At 42.1% G+C, this 14,916-nt stretch overlaps 2 protein-coding genes across 2 annotated transcripts; one reads left to right on the top strand and one right to left on the bottom strand.

Moving 5' to 3' along the window:
* On the top strand, positions 1 to 3,165 carry NUDT15 (nudix hydrolase 15). Its single transcript, XM_050902495.1, has 3 exons — positions 1 to 192; positions 328 to 518; positions 970 to 3,165. Exons 1-3 carry the CDS (start codon positions 41 to 43, stop codon positions 1,113 to 1,115), a joined length of 489 nt encoding a protein of 162 aa, XP_050758452.1. The 5' UTR covers positions 1 to 40; the 3' UTR covers positions 1,116 to 3,165.
* A 1,819-nt stretch (positions 3,166 to 4,984) lies between these two features.
* MED4 (mediator complex subunit 4) lies at positions 4,985 to 14,670 on the bottom strand. Its single transcript, XM_050915166.1, has 7 exons — positions 14,576 to 14,670; positions 12,114 to 12,180; positions 11,602 to 11,772; positions 11,170 to 11,227; positions 10,123 to 10,209; positions 9,234 to 9,365; positions 4,985 to 5,790 (listed from the first exon to the last, which is right to left on the bottom strand). The coding sequence occupies exons 1-7, from the start codon at positions 14,668 to 14,670 to the stop codon at positions 5,618 to 5,620; spliced, it is 783 nt and encodes a 260-aa protein (XP_050771123.1). The 3' UTR covers positions 4,985 to 5,617.
* Positions 14,671 to 14,916: the final 246 nt, after the last annotated feature.

The following is a 14,916-nucleotide window of genomic DNA, read 5'->3' as shown; positions in this document are numbered from 1 at the left end:
CCTGAGGGCGGGGAAGCCTCTCCGAGCGCCCACGGCTGTCATGGGTGAGACGGCGCAGCCCCCGCGGCCCGGGATCGGCGTGGGGGTGGTGATCACCAGCCCCGCGCACCCCAACTGCGTCCTCCTGGGCAAGAGGAAAGGCCCGGTGGGGGCCGGCACCTACCAGCTCCCCGGAGGCCACCTGGAGTTCGGGTAGGAGCCCCGAGCCCCCCTCCTCCCCTCCCGCGGCCCCCGGGGTCGCGCACGCCGGCGGCGCGGAGAGCCGGCTGCCCGCCCCGGGCCGGCCCTCCCCTCTCCTGAGGCGGCCGTGCCTTCCCCCGCCCGCAGGGAGAGCCTGGCGGAGTGCGCCGCGCGGGAGACGCTGGAGGAGGCGGAGCTGCGGCTGCGCAACGTCCGCTTCGCCTCCGCCGTCAACTCGGTGTGCGCCGCCGCGCGCTACCACTACGTCACCGTCCTCATGAAGGGCGAGGCGGAGCCGGGGGCGGAGCCGCGCAACCGCGAGCCCGAGAAGAACGAGGGTGAGGGGCGCGCGCGGCGGCAAGGATGCGGGATGCGGGGTGTCACCCCCCCCCGGGGGTCGGGGCTGCGCTGGGCGCACCGGCGGCCGCTTCTCCCGCTCTCTCAGCACGGAGAACCGCGGGTACGGCCGCTCTCTTGCTCGGTTCTATCAAAATACACGTTTGAGCACGTTTTAGCTTAACTTATATTTCCTTTTATTGCCACGCACTTTGACATAATGAGGTCAGGGAGCGGCTACAGGTTAAGTTTATTCTGCAGATCTGAGAAAACACTCATTTCCGGTAGGGTCAAGACTTAACGGGAGGAAAGTAATAAATTTAAAATAACTGTGCGTGCAATGGAGAACTTGAATTTGTGTTGGTAATTTCTGCGCAATCCATCCAGGCTTGCAGAGGCTGAATTGTTATGTGATTAATTTTATACTCTGGCTTTTTTTTTTCCCCCCTATAGGTTGGGAATGGGTTAAATGGGATGAATTTCCTCCAGCAGATCAACTGTTCTGGGCGTTACGCTGTTTAAGAGAGCAAGGTTACAATCCCTTCACAGAAGAGCTCGATCATCTAAAGGGATACACGGGAAGTCACCAACTAGCGTAAAAACTAATTGTACGTTATGTAACAAACTACAGGACAGAGCTGCTTTTTCGGTGTAAAAGGGAAAAGGCTATATCATGCTCACTCTGCCCACGTGAAAATATTACCCTTCCCAAAGCCAAAAAGATGCTAAATGTTTCAGTGCTTTTACCATATTTCACATGACAGTTGTCTCTCATTCCAGAGCTATTTCTAGCTCTAGTGGTTAACAATTAATGTTTTCTTTTATAGAAAATTCAGTGTTTTATCTGGTTAATCTTTATATAGATGAACAGCCCTTTGGAAGTCAGAACTAGTCAGAGCAGCTTACTCACTTGGAAACAGTTGCAGCGTCAGGCCCAAGAGAAACTGACTGGTTTAAACCAATGTCCTGCTTTCTATGTAAAACTGCTTTGTGTATTATGCTGCTTTCCTGTAATTACAAATCTTGGGCCAATTTTTAAACTTAGCCTCATAGCTTCAGTTAAGACACCGTCATGAACAAAAGTCACATTTTGGAGACAATGCCTCGTTCTCCTGCAGACAGTAGTATATACTTGAAAAATCAGTCAGGGTATTATAAACATGAAAAGGTTGTGGTGGCTTGCTGCAGGGAATGAAAATTCCCTGACCGTTCTTGCCACCCCCTTTCGTTACAGAGTTCTGTTTGCGGCCTCAGTTACATTAGAATTTATCTGCAGAAGTGTTTCAGATCTCTGCAGTTGATTTTAATTCCTGATCCTGTTACTAAAATCTTAATAGTTTAATGGAGAGGTGCCTACGGCGTTCTACTAGGCTGACACAAATAACATTGTACAAATGAATCTCATTTATAGGTGTAGCTCTATGGCAGACAGTCATACTCTTTGGCTAAAGAGGGTTGTCAGTATTAAACAGCACAGATGGGTGTAATTCTGTATGGCTACTGGGATTTGATAGAATTGTTAATTTTTGGTTTGATGTGACTAAATGATTGAATGGGTAGTGAATGAAATCAGTACACAAAGATATATACAAAAACAATGAGTTTGTATTTTTCATTTTTCTAGAATCTGTAACCAAATTTGATTCTTTTCCAGCTGTAGTCATTAGGACATCAGCAATTAATTTTAGGATATGACTTTTAAAAAAATCACTAATTGGCTCATTTTTTTGGTCTTCAGGGTTCTTTTAAAACACAGGTTTTGTCTGTTTCCTTTAGATATACCCATTGTACAAAATGTTCTGAGATACCTTTAATTTCTTTTAAGTAAAACATGAGCACAATATTGAAAGATTAAAATGGTCTGAAATTATGAATTGACTTGTCAGTTCTTAAAAGAAATGAGCTTGAAGGGTTTAAAGCTCTTCCTTACTTTGCATATACATTTTCTTAAGTGGAGATGGCTCTTTTTGCCAAGAAACAGATGGAGTGATATGAGGTATAGGGATGATACTGACGATCGCAAGCCTCCTGCTTAGAATTTGAAGTACTAACTACACACAACTTCCCTTAGGACATATATTCTTTCTCTGAAGTGAAGAAAGAAGATAATGTTATAAAGCAGTTTTGAAATGGGAAATATCACTGAAAATTCCTTCACTACTGTATCTTTGTAGAAAGCTTATTTTTTCTATTCAAAAGTGGAGATTTTCTTCCTGAAAGCAACTGTATGTACACTGAAAATTATTCCGTTCAGCTGTCAACAGAGGCTGTAGGAAGAGCTGACAGATGTCCTGCCCATCTGTCCCAAAGAATAATGAAAAAAAATTATTAAAATGATTTAGTGCAATTTTAAATTTTAGAAGGCATCTAGCTCCTGATGGGAAAACCGAGGTCACTGTAAAATGGTTTGTCATGCAGTATTTTGCTACCATTAATGGTTATATTCATTCTATCTGTTGTAAATATACAAGTAGTTACTGAAATGAGGACAGAAACAGTACCTCCATATGTCAGGGTTTCTGTATCCTTTCTAAGTGGACTGATTAAATGACTACGGTGCATTACTGCAATCAGCTGTCAGCAATACCTATAAATAACTTGTTTTGTATGCATCATGCATTTGTACTTTTTTCCCCCCAGAAAATTCGATTCTCAGTAGTTTTTAGCTGCTAAGACTTGGTCCTTTCAAGTAAACGTTGTGTTTACTTTGATTTTTGGTATTTTTGCTAAATAGGAAAATCCATTATGTATGCATCCAAGCCACTGAATAACGGAACGCGCAGTTAAAACTTTGTGGTTTTCTAAATTGCTTCTAATAGACCGAATTCACCTAAAATGGCATTATAGTTATCCAGCACTGAGAATAATACTCCTGAACAGTATATAGTTTGGAGCACTGATGTAAAAAAACTGGTTAGGATGCATCTTATACCCAGAGTTTGATTTTATGCTAAGTGAACAGTGGGCAGAGCTGTCTTACCTATTTCTTAGATGTAACACATTGGTCCCATTTAATCCTTTAGAAGACTAGCAAACAACCCAGAAAAAGAAGCGGCCATTGCTTCTGTTCACTCTTATTTATGTCTGGAAACAATCACCCACCTCCACAATATTTCCATTAGTGAATCACATGATATAGCCATATAAGAGTTTTGGGCACACTGTACATTACACTTTCCATGACTATTAATTATCTCTATTTGTATTTCATTCCAAGAAAAGAATGTCCTTATAAACGAGAAGACAAAAGAGACTAGTGAGCTGTGGCTGTGTCATAAAATGTGTTAAGGGAGGGGCATTTAGGGAAGAAAATACTAATCCCATGGTACAAAGCATTAAGAAACTGCATTTTGCAATATTGTGTATGATTCTGATCACACGTTTAAGAAAAAGCAATGTGAACTAGAATAGGCATAGGCAAGGTTACCTAGGACGATTGAGAGAGGCCAGGTGTATTGGGATTAACATGAATTAAAGAGGAAATACAGTTCTCTATAAAGACATTAGGGGTAAACACCAAAGAGGAAAAGCTGATACTGAATAAAGGTTAAAATATATATATGTATATGAATAACTTTAGACTGCAAAAATAGAAGTGACATGTTAGTAACTCTGAAAATACTTCCAAAAGGAACAGCTGAGACAAAACCAAATTCCCTATTTCTCTTTTAAAACAAAAACCACAACCTTGTATTATGTGTCCTTTTCATTTCTACATCCTTATGGGACTTGCACGTATGTTGGTCATATGAGGCAGTGTTACTGACAGCAATATTTGAGATTGTCTGAGCAAATGAGGAAGGACCTGACTTACCAGATACTTCCTGCGAGAAATCTACAAAATGGAAAAGTGGAGAGAATTGTGATCTGTGCTTCAGGAAGCCTCATCGCAGGGCAGAAACCTGTAACTGCCATGAGCAACAGTTCACATAAGTAACCCTCTGATCGAATCAGAAAACTAAAGAGAAAATCAGCTGTCATAAAATGACTCCTTAAGCAAAACAGAACAAGGAAAGGAAAGCCAAGGGAAGTGCCTTTGGGAAGATGAAAGAACATTGTAGCTGAGGCAGGAAATGCAACTGCTAAGCAAATTAGCAGGTTCAAAGAACTGAAAAAATTACAGGTGACAAGAATAAAGAATCTGTGAGCACTTTGAACTGAAAGGAGCTGAACCTGCAGCGTGCCCCAAAGCGTGTCATCTCCAGGGTCCCAGGATGCTTAACCAAAGTATAGGTGAAGCCTTGTGAACGGGCACTCTACATCACTGCCTCAGGGTCTGCCCAGTTATGTGTGTACCTGATAAAGCTCAGCTGAAAAGCACAGACTTTCAGTTCCTGACTCCTCAGCTGTTTCTTATACAGACTTGGCATTTTGCAAAGGGGAAAATGGGGTACAAACTTCTGAAACTCAATCAGAATTCAACCACATACTGGGATAAAATGTGCTGAGTATTGAAGTTACACAATAACTCATCTAGGATTTAAGTCTGCAAAATGAAATGTAAAGTTACATCAAAGCTGAGTTTATTTATGACAAATCATTCATTATATATTACAATAATTACAAACTTTTTTTTATTCCACCTTATTGCCATATTTTTGTTCTCGGCACACACAAGATGATCAAGAACATGGATTTAGGCAGTACCAAAAAAGATATTAAAATTACAAATTTCATGTCTCATTTCTGTGCCATAGAAAAGGCTATCATCAAAAGAGTAAAGTTACTAACAAACATAGAAGGGGATTCCCCTTACACCTTTTTTCCCAGGAACTTTTGTCATCTAATGTATAGTAAATATATATATACACACACGCGCATCTCTTGCAAACATACACATTCACACATTTACATAATCACTGGAAACTTGACATCTCTCTTCCAGCAGAAAGCTCCCAGTCATTCTACTTGAACGTTTAATGGAAAAAAAAAAATTCTGAAGTCCATGGTTTTAAACGTCACCCTATTTCTGAGCCAGCTGTTATCTTCTCCCTACACAGGGCTGCCAGCGTAACAAAAGGGTATTGCAGTTTGTGACGAACAGCATCCAACCTACCTTCTCCACAGGAAAGGTCTACTAGGGATACTGTCCCTCCTGTACCTAGTCTGAGTCACTGCTGCTGCTTGAGGAGTCTGTTGACATAACTTCTACATCATCTTCATTCTCTTTATTGTGTCCTGGAGGCTCCAACAGGAAGTCATTACTATGATTAGGAGGTAGCATATTCATTGACATATCACTTGACTGCCAAGGATACTGAGGAGCAAGCACATCTGGAAAAAAGGGGCATAATCAATCAAACTATCAGCTTTGTATATCGACAAATTCAACAAGACAGCTCAACCAGAATTAAGTTTAAATCATCCAGTTTAAAATTAAAACAAATCTTAAAATCCTTCCTGAATTTTGGACAGATGAAACCCTCCAGTAACAGCTGGAAAACATCTCATGATGGAGCCATTCTATCACTGTACAAGTCTACTCTGCCAGAGAGGCCCATTTTTGTAGGTGGCTCTTGATCTCTCATCACTCCAAAACAGTATATACAGAGCTTTTCATCTTCAAAGCACAGTTTGAACTGACTTAACATTCACAACCACTGGCAGTAATGAAAATGGTCACCTCTGTCAGTATGCAAAAATAGATGAAAACATTAGATCAAAAATACTTAAGGTAGACCATAGAAATTCAGAGTAAAATGTTTTATCCAAATTTCGCTGAAACACCTTGGTTATCGTTTTTCCAACAGCAAATATGGTGCATCAAGTGCAAAGAAGAGTGTCCTACTACAAAACCAGGGCCACAGAGAGATACTTGAGAGGTGGGAATGCCCCACTGTGCCCCAGCCAGACCAGCCTCAGTTGCCACTGACTTCTCTCAGTTCTCACTGTTTCTTTTCTCCTCCTACTTCCAAAGCCATCCACACTGTACTCTCTACCAATCTACCCTGCCCCCCCAACATTTCCTAGTTTCTCCCTTCCTTGCCCCCAAAATGGCTCCCACTTCAAAGCTGCAGCACACATCTATATGCCATTTCTAGTCCCTTCCTTTTAATTTATGTTCCTACTGCTGTGCTTCGGTTCTTCTCCACTTATTACCAGGCACTGTAGCTAAGTCTATCCCACAGAAGAAACCAGCTATCTCCCGCTTACAGCAAGAATTAAAAATAATTAGGCAGAGTCAGAAGTGAACAAAAGCCCACCCATGTGGGACTTAGAGTACAGAAAGAGAGGGCACTGTCTAAGCAGGGGGTCTTATATGGTAGACTGACTCTCACTCAGGCGCTGCCTAACTCAGAAGCACACAGACCCCACACACATAGTAGCTTCTGATCTTTAAGTCTGCAGACACCTGAGATTCCATATATGAACTACAGCCACAGCCCCCTAATACCAGATGCATTACTTAGCTGTACAAATCCGACCCACCAGCAGATGCAAGGACGTAATGCAGCCTTTATGCTAGTTCTGTGTCCACTTTAGAAAGACCAACAATAGTACCAGGTGGTCTCATCCCAGCTGTGGTTAAGTTAACCAACTTTATTTGAACCAGCTGAGAATGTAAGCCAGTGTTTCACATCCTGTGGCCATGCTTCAATGCTGGAACCAGTCCACTATTAAACCAAGTTGAATGTGTGTGCTAAGCAGCCTCAAAGTTTTGAGGCTACCAAGCAGCCCAGTGGCTGGCTTGCAGACTCAGTAACTGGACATCTCTCTGCAGAAGCCTCTAAAAGGACTAGATCCCATAATTAGCGTTCGCAGGCCATGCCTCCACACACCAACAGATTCAGGATCCCTACACAAAATGCCAGGGCAGCCTCTACTTTCTTTTAAATGAAGTTTTGATGTTTCCCTCTTACCTGACAGTCTAGTAATTAGAGGATTTCCCCTGACATAGGTGTGCCGGTTTTGGCTGGGATAGAGTTAATTTTCTTCATAATAGCTAGTATGAGGCTATGTTTTGGATTTGTGCTGAAAACAGTGTTGATAACACAGGGATGTTTTCATTATTGCTGAGCAGTGCTTACACAGAGTCAAGGCCTTTTCGGCTTCTCACACCGCCCCACCAGCGAGTAGGCTGGGGGTGCACAAGATGTTGGGAGGGGACACAGCTGGGACAGCTGGGGATGTTCGGAGCAATGGCATTTCTCTTCCCAAGTAACCATTACACATGATGGAGCCCTGCTTTCCTGGAGATGGCTGAACACCTGCCTGCTGACGGGAAGTAGTGAATGATTTCCTTGTTTTGCTTTGCTTGCATGCGTGGCTTTTGCTTTACCTATTGAACTGTCTTTATCTCAACCGAGTTGAGTTTTCTCACTTTTACTCTTCTGATTCTCTGCCCCATCCCAACCCGGGGGGAGTGAGCGAGCAACTGTGTGGTGCTTAGTTGCCGGCTGGGGTTAAACCACGACAATAGGAGACCCAGATTCAATTAACAACTTTAATTGAGGAGTTTAAATCCCACATTTTCCAGCTTCTCAAGGAAAAGTCCTAAAGAATGGGCTTTCAGTTCTTACAGAGAGAGCACTCAAAAGTAAAAAGGAGCAAGTCTGCATCCCCTAAGGCAGAGGAGCTAGCCAGAATGGGCTCTACCAAAACTTATGCAAATAAATGCTCAAACTCCATGAGGAAGACACAACCTTAACATCTCCTCTGACCATATTTCAAAAGAACAGAAAAGATACACGGGCCCATCCTCAGCATTTCCCTGGTGGGTTGCTATGGACAGATGTCAGGGTCCCACTCCTATTCAGCTCACTGACCCATTTTAGCCAAGGCCAGAGGTTTAGAAAGTGAGATGATGCAGAACTTCAAGTCACTTCCTAAGAGGTGACAAAGTGACTTGGATTTTGTGTTTCCTATCATCTGTCTAATCCAAGTTTACTATTTCTCCAATGGAGTCATAATACAGGTTTTTTTAATATATTCAGTATAATTTTTGAAAACAAGCTTTCCATAACACCTGCAAGTGGCTTAACAGACAGGTAAGAACTGTTACAGACCTCCTGTGAATCCAAACTAAGAATTTTGCCACAATTTAGTCTAGCCATGGTAGATTAATGCTGCACAGGTACAGAACCACTGAATTCTTGATTCAGTTACTGTAATTCACTGCTAAATTCTATTTTAGCACAAATGAATGAATCCCACTAAAGTCATGGAAATGCCCACTTCACTAAGCAATTAAAGGATTAAAGCTCGATCGATTCCTACACTCAAGGTACTACCTCACCAGCTGTCCTTTGCAATGTCATTTCAATCCAGAACTTCTAAGCAAACAGTCTTGCTATATAGAGCATAGACTTAAAGGAAGGTAGGGGATGACAATAAACCTCTTTTCTTCCAAATACAGCTTTCACAATTCCATACTTTGTCATCACTGCTAAGAAAAGTTTGCTTTGAAAATGCTTCTTTCTAATATGGTTTGATATCACTTAATTTACAGCAATTTCAAATAAGCAAAATGAAGGGTAACTGAGTTTTGTTTACGTTGACTTAGTTGTAGTGTCTGCAGTATGATTTAGCATGAAATAAAATAAAATTATGCAATTTCTAATTGTTAACTTTATTTACTAGATCTTCACAGCTAGGGAACAATGTTAGCCATAATTTTAATTATTTTAACTCTGATTTGCCTTTGCTAAGGGAAATGTATAATTGCTATGACTGTACAAAGAATAAAGAAAAGCAAAACAAAACTGAGTTTCTCTTACCTGGCAGTCTGCCTGCTGCAAGCGCATCCCCTGGTAAGTGTCCATTAACTCCATTGGTGGACGGATTGTTCATCTGACCCAAGAGACCACTCCTCATTTCCAGATCTGTAGGATATGGCCTACGTGGGTCCCCTTTAAGGAAAAAGCAAAGGAATGTTTTTAAATATTTAACAACTGTCTTGCAGACATTAACTTTTTCTTCAGTGCCTAGTTTCCTGACCAAAAAAACCCCATACTCTGCTTGGATCAGCAATGAGCATCACACCTGTTTTGTTAAAATCCAAGTCTGTGTCTTTCACTTAGACTTTCTTTGTTCATTCAAACTTGACAGAAAAAGCACATTAAAAAAAAAAACAAAACAAAAAAACATGTTTAGAAGATATCTTTGCTCTCCCTGCTACTTCACAGCTAAACAGCAAGGACAGGAATTGGAAAAAACATATTCTCATTTTGGACAAGGAGGATAGTTCCCAAAATTGAAACCTGACATAATGAAAGCTCTGCTTCTGACTCCACTGATTACTAACATGCTCTGAAAAGAGTATTATAAGGGGCAGGAGGGAACACAGCCAAGCACATGGAAAAGCCTTTAACATACTTGGTTCTGACTTATAATTGGGGCCAACATTCAGGGGAAAAAGCAAACAAAGGAGAGCAGGGGAGGCCAGTCAGTTAATGGAAGCATGCAGTTTCATAGCCTTTTGAAGACGTACGTAAAGTCTACAGGACTTTGCATACCCATTTTTGTTGAAAATATTAGATATAACAGCTGAAAACAATGGTACTCCAATAAACACCAGTGTTTTTCACTGTATAAAAACATTGTAAGACCAGATACTGACCGTGCTTTATTATAAAAAAAATCTATTGTCATAAACATGATAGTTACCCGGTACCCATGTCAGAGGGGCACAAACAGCATTGCTAGCACTGATCCTGTGGGCATATTTAATTATTTCTTCAGAGGAAATGGCACCTAGAAGAATGGAAGAAAAGTTACTATATTGTCAAGAGATTGCATCATTCAGTTATTTCAGAATATTGGACACTAATATCTAAAAGACTGGGAACGTAATTTTGTCAAACATTAAGAGCACGCTTCAAATGCAATGACTGCTTAGAGGATTCTTAGACAATGCAAGGACAAGCTTCGCAGTGAACTGATTTTACAGCCACGAGTTCAGTACACCTTCAATGCCAACAGTTCTTCAACCTTGTGAAAAACACAAACCAATCTCTTAAGCAGTGTACTTGACAAGCACAATTTGTAAGAGAACTTCAGCACCTGCTTTATTATGGAATTTTCTGTAGTAAAGAATTTTTTTTGTTTGTTTAGTAATTGTAGGGCATACATGTAGCAGCCCTTCTAAATATGTGCTTGTATTACAGTAATAGAAACTTTATGAAATTCCTTGATTTTTTAGATGAAAGAGGTACAACAAAATGCTAAAAGACACTGTAAAAAAAAAAAAAACCAAGAAAATGCCTCCCACAAAAAAAAAAAGTCAGTTTAGCTTGGTAAGTGCCACAGAGTGGCAGGAATTGCTACAAATAGAAACCAGTATCACCAGCTAGTCAGTCTTTCAAATACAATGCACAGGCACCCATTCTCTCCCTTTCCTCAGTAGACGTACTCAGGCAATTTGGTGAGACACTTAGGTAATCAGATATATTATTATCAGTCCAAAAAGAGTGTTGAGACACTTGAATTTAAGTTTAATATTAAAGATATGTTTGCCACAAAAAATAATTCATTCCTGCCTTTATTCTGAGGAAATGGTTATAGGTTCATAATGAAATGCAAATTTGTTTACACATAAAGCATCCAAAATCTGTGATGGTAGAATTAAAAAAAATAAAATAACCCTAAGTTGAGCTCACTAGCAACTTTCTTTACAACTACATATACATAGTGTGTACAATCATGGATACTCACCTTTTCTTGCCTTTTCAATTGATTTCAGCTTTTCCTTTGCTTGATAAACAGCTGTTGCCTAGTTGTAAAAAAACAACAAACAAACTAAACCAAACTTTCAATGCATCTTTAATTTGTAAACTTCTACATAAAGTCGGCTCTGTGAATAAACCCTTGCATTTAATTGCATTTTAAGAGAGAAACTATGCGGTGAACGTTTTCAAAATATACAGAAATAAAGTAGGTTTGGAAGAAAATTAGCATTATAAAACAAAACTGAATACCATGATAACTAAACAGTATTTGACTACTGAAAAAAAAAACCCCAAGCCACTAAGCTCTTATGAAGTTTTAAATATTTAAATCTTCTCAAACTAACACAACACCACTTTCTCCAGAACCACCTTTTTCACAAGCAGATGCTCAAAAGCAAACACATCATTATGAACTTACCAGTATGTGCTCTGCTTCTTTTAGTTGTTTCTGCAGCTGCTGAATATCATTATCCCTCTTTTCTACTACCTTTTCTAAAAGTTGCATTTCATGATGGATTTTCCCCTGATCAACTGCCAACTTCATTAGCTCTTGAAACTCTCCATCTCTCTGAATCAGCAGTTCCAGGATCTATTGAACAAGAGTTTCGCAGAACTTTTAATTTTGCTAGAGTAACAACATACCCTCAATCATGCTGCAAAGAAGAGCAACTGACATCCATGGGAGTACTTCTGTTTGCATGGAAAATGAAAGAAAATTTCTTCGTCTGTTTGCAGAAACAGCCTATGAAGCATATAACAAATGAACAAACAAACAAACAACATGAGGACCAAGAATGCCTTTGTAGTGGGGCCAAAACCTCATCATCACCATTAGCCTGAGTACAGGCAAGGACAAAGGGAGTAAAGGAGAAAATTAGAAGTAAAGGATTGTGCTTACCCAAAGAAATACAGTTTAGAAAGTCAGCTTACCTGGCTCTCCTCTCCCGGTTGTGGAAGCTTCTGGTTTCTTGAAATTGCCAAAATTTCAATTAGTTCCCTGAAAGGAAAACTCTGTGTTTGTGCAATTTCCTAGGGCATTATTTGTAAATCACATCAAGTCATCCCAAAATTGTCAGAGTACTGATATCATTACAAAAGTATTCACAGACTTGAGTATTTTATAGTTTTATAGTACAGTGGTGGCAGGGATTTCTCAGCTAAGAGTAATTCTGTGAATAGTCTCACGATTGGAGCACGTTTTCTTCTTTGTTCTTTGAGCTCATGAAGTGCTCATGTGTATTTGTACTCATGAAACGTGCTAAGTTCCTGCCAAACTACATAAGACATAAGCAGAAGTTGAGAGAAGAAACAGCACAATGAAATGCATTCATACCCTACTTCTTTTGTTTGTTGCAAGAGGGCATGAAAGTTGTTTTCACTATTTTACTTCTCTACTTTTCCTCCATTTTTTCCCCAACAGAGCAATTTTCACGCTTGGGTTTAGAGCAATTGAGTCTATGCTTTCAAACACAGAAAGAGTTTGTTGTGAAACTACTTTTACAATAACAAGTATTTCCACAATGGTGTATCAGTTGCACATCAAACACACAAAAATACTAAAAAACTAATATTATTCTGGTGCTAGGTTAGAAGTGCTTCTCAAACAAACCTCTTGATCACGCTTTCAGGTACCCATTTACTTTGCCACCATTCTGAAAAGCCATCAAGAACCTCAGAGGGGACTCTCTAAGTAACAAGACCACGATGCAAAAAGGCATTTTCTGTAAATTCAGCAAACTTATTTGGCTTCTAAGGCTATGGATGGCAGTTCAACGCTACGCATGAGTAACTGTCTATCTGAAGACACTGTCCTTGGAACAGTACTGATTCTTTGCTTGGTCCAGTGCAAGCAGCTCAGTGGGATGTACGACTAATACAGCAGTGGGGCCAGAACCTTGAAATGAAAACAGGTACTTTTCAAAACGTCTGAAAAAGCCCCCCACCAGTAAAGCTCTAAATAGCATCTTGGTCTATGTCTCTTGGTCACTCCTGAACACTAAAATGATTTAAAACAATTAGAGAATAAAGAAACTTGCCATTATCACTAAAGCTTTATTCTACCTGACCAACACTGAGTAGTAGCAAATAAAATCTGCTGTAAGTAGGTCAACTACCACCATCAAGGTAGCTGATGTCATGGAGGGTTGTAATTCTGTCCTGTGTTAGCTGGATAATGCACAGACGCAGATTCAAAACTATACAAAGGCTACAGATTAGACATGTTGCTTAATTTTTGCCCCTATCACCAAACCAGTATCAGGACTGTGAAAGGCCGAGCTCCATGGTGCTGCAACACTTTGCTGATCAACAGGAAGATTCACTAAATGCTGCTGAGGGTTGCTCTGGATTCATTATGGCAGAATATTAGTCCCAAAATGTAAAAAAAAAAAAAAAAAAAAAAAAGTTTAGATAAAGAGCAAGTCTTTTTTTCTTTTTTTTTTTTCAAAAACACATGCTCTCCAGCAACCCATGTGTCACAATAAAATCTAAAACTGAAAATAAAACCTAATCAGAAACAAGAGCAACTGACCAATATATTTTCCTTGTCCTACCAGTGGTAATCATACAGAGTGAGCCAGCCACATAAATAGTATGGGCTATTCCCTCTGAAAAAGCTCCTGCTCTCCTCGATTAGAGGAAAATAATTAGGAACCAGTTTAACTACACTGCCAGCTGTGCCTCCACAACATGGTGGACAACTTGGACGAGGGTTATCAGTCCAGCCTGAAGAGCATGGACTAAGTATCTGAGCATTTACCTCGCTCTAAAGATGAGCTCTGCAGCCTACTTTGAGTGAGTTTAACACTAACACGGGCAATGACCAGAACGGCTTAAGTCTTGCAACACCATCTACAGATTTCTGACTTAAGCATAATTTTTAGTGACTAATAAAAAGCCTAAAATCGGTGTGTGTGTGTGCGTGTGTGCATTTCACAGGAAATGCAGGTGCCAACCAAGAAAAAAAGGCAAGTGGAAGAATAAGGAAGCTCTCCTTCTGCTCTGAAAATAGGAAATAAAGCATCGCCGACGCTTTCCTACTCGGGTGAGAGCTGTGGAGCAGAGCGCAGGACCGCACCAAGCCCCTCGGCGCAGCACCAACCCCTCTCCCGCAGGAGCCGGCCTGGGGACGGCAGGAGAGCCCGAAAACGGGTGTACCCGGGTCGGGTCGGGTCGGGTCGGGTCGGGCCGGGCCCTCCTCCCGCCCCGCAGCCCAGCGAGGGGTCGGGTCAAGGCCGATCCCCTCCCAGCCCAAGCCCGGGGTACCCGCTCCTCTCGCCGCCCCCGTCGGAGGCTCCGCGCACGTACAGAGCCGAGCACCCTCACCCCACCGCCGGCGCCCCGCCGCCGCCTGGGGCCGTCCCATCCGGGCACCGGGGGCAGAGCGCAGATACCTGGCCAAGAGCTCGAGATCCTCCAGCGCCGCCAGGAGCCGGTCCCGGGTGCTGCTCCGCTCCCCACCTCCCCCCGTCGCCGCCGCCGCCGCCATCGCGATCCCGGGCGCGGACCCGAGCGAGAACCCCCTCCCGGCAGCGGCGCCCGGCCCGCGCGGGCGGCCGGCAGCGCCCCCGGCGGCGGAGGTGCGAGCTGCAGCCGCCCGGCGGGCGGGCGCATGCGCAGGGCCGCCCGGCAGGCGGGAGGGCGGTTGCCGCCTCTCCCCCCGCGCGGCGCGCGCCGGGGGCGGGAAGGGGCTGAGGGGGTAACGGCTCTCGTGAGGCGCGGAGCGTCCGGGCAG

Source organism: Gymnogyps californianus, chromosome 1 (genome assembly GCF_018139145.2).
Source record: "Gymnogyps californianus isolate 813 chromosome 1, ASM1813914v2, whole genome shotgun sequence".
NCBI classification, from domain to species: Eukaryota; Metazoa; Chordata; class Aves; order Accipitriformes; family Cathartidae; genus Gymnogyps; species Gymnogyps californianus.
The sequence above is the reverse complement of the archived record's forward strand: the minus strand, read 5'-3'. Positions and strand labels throughout refer to the sequence as shown.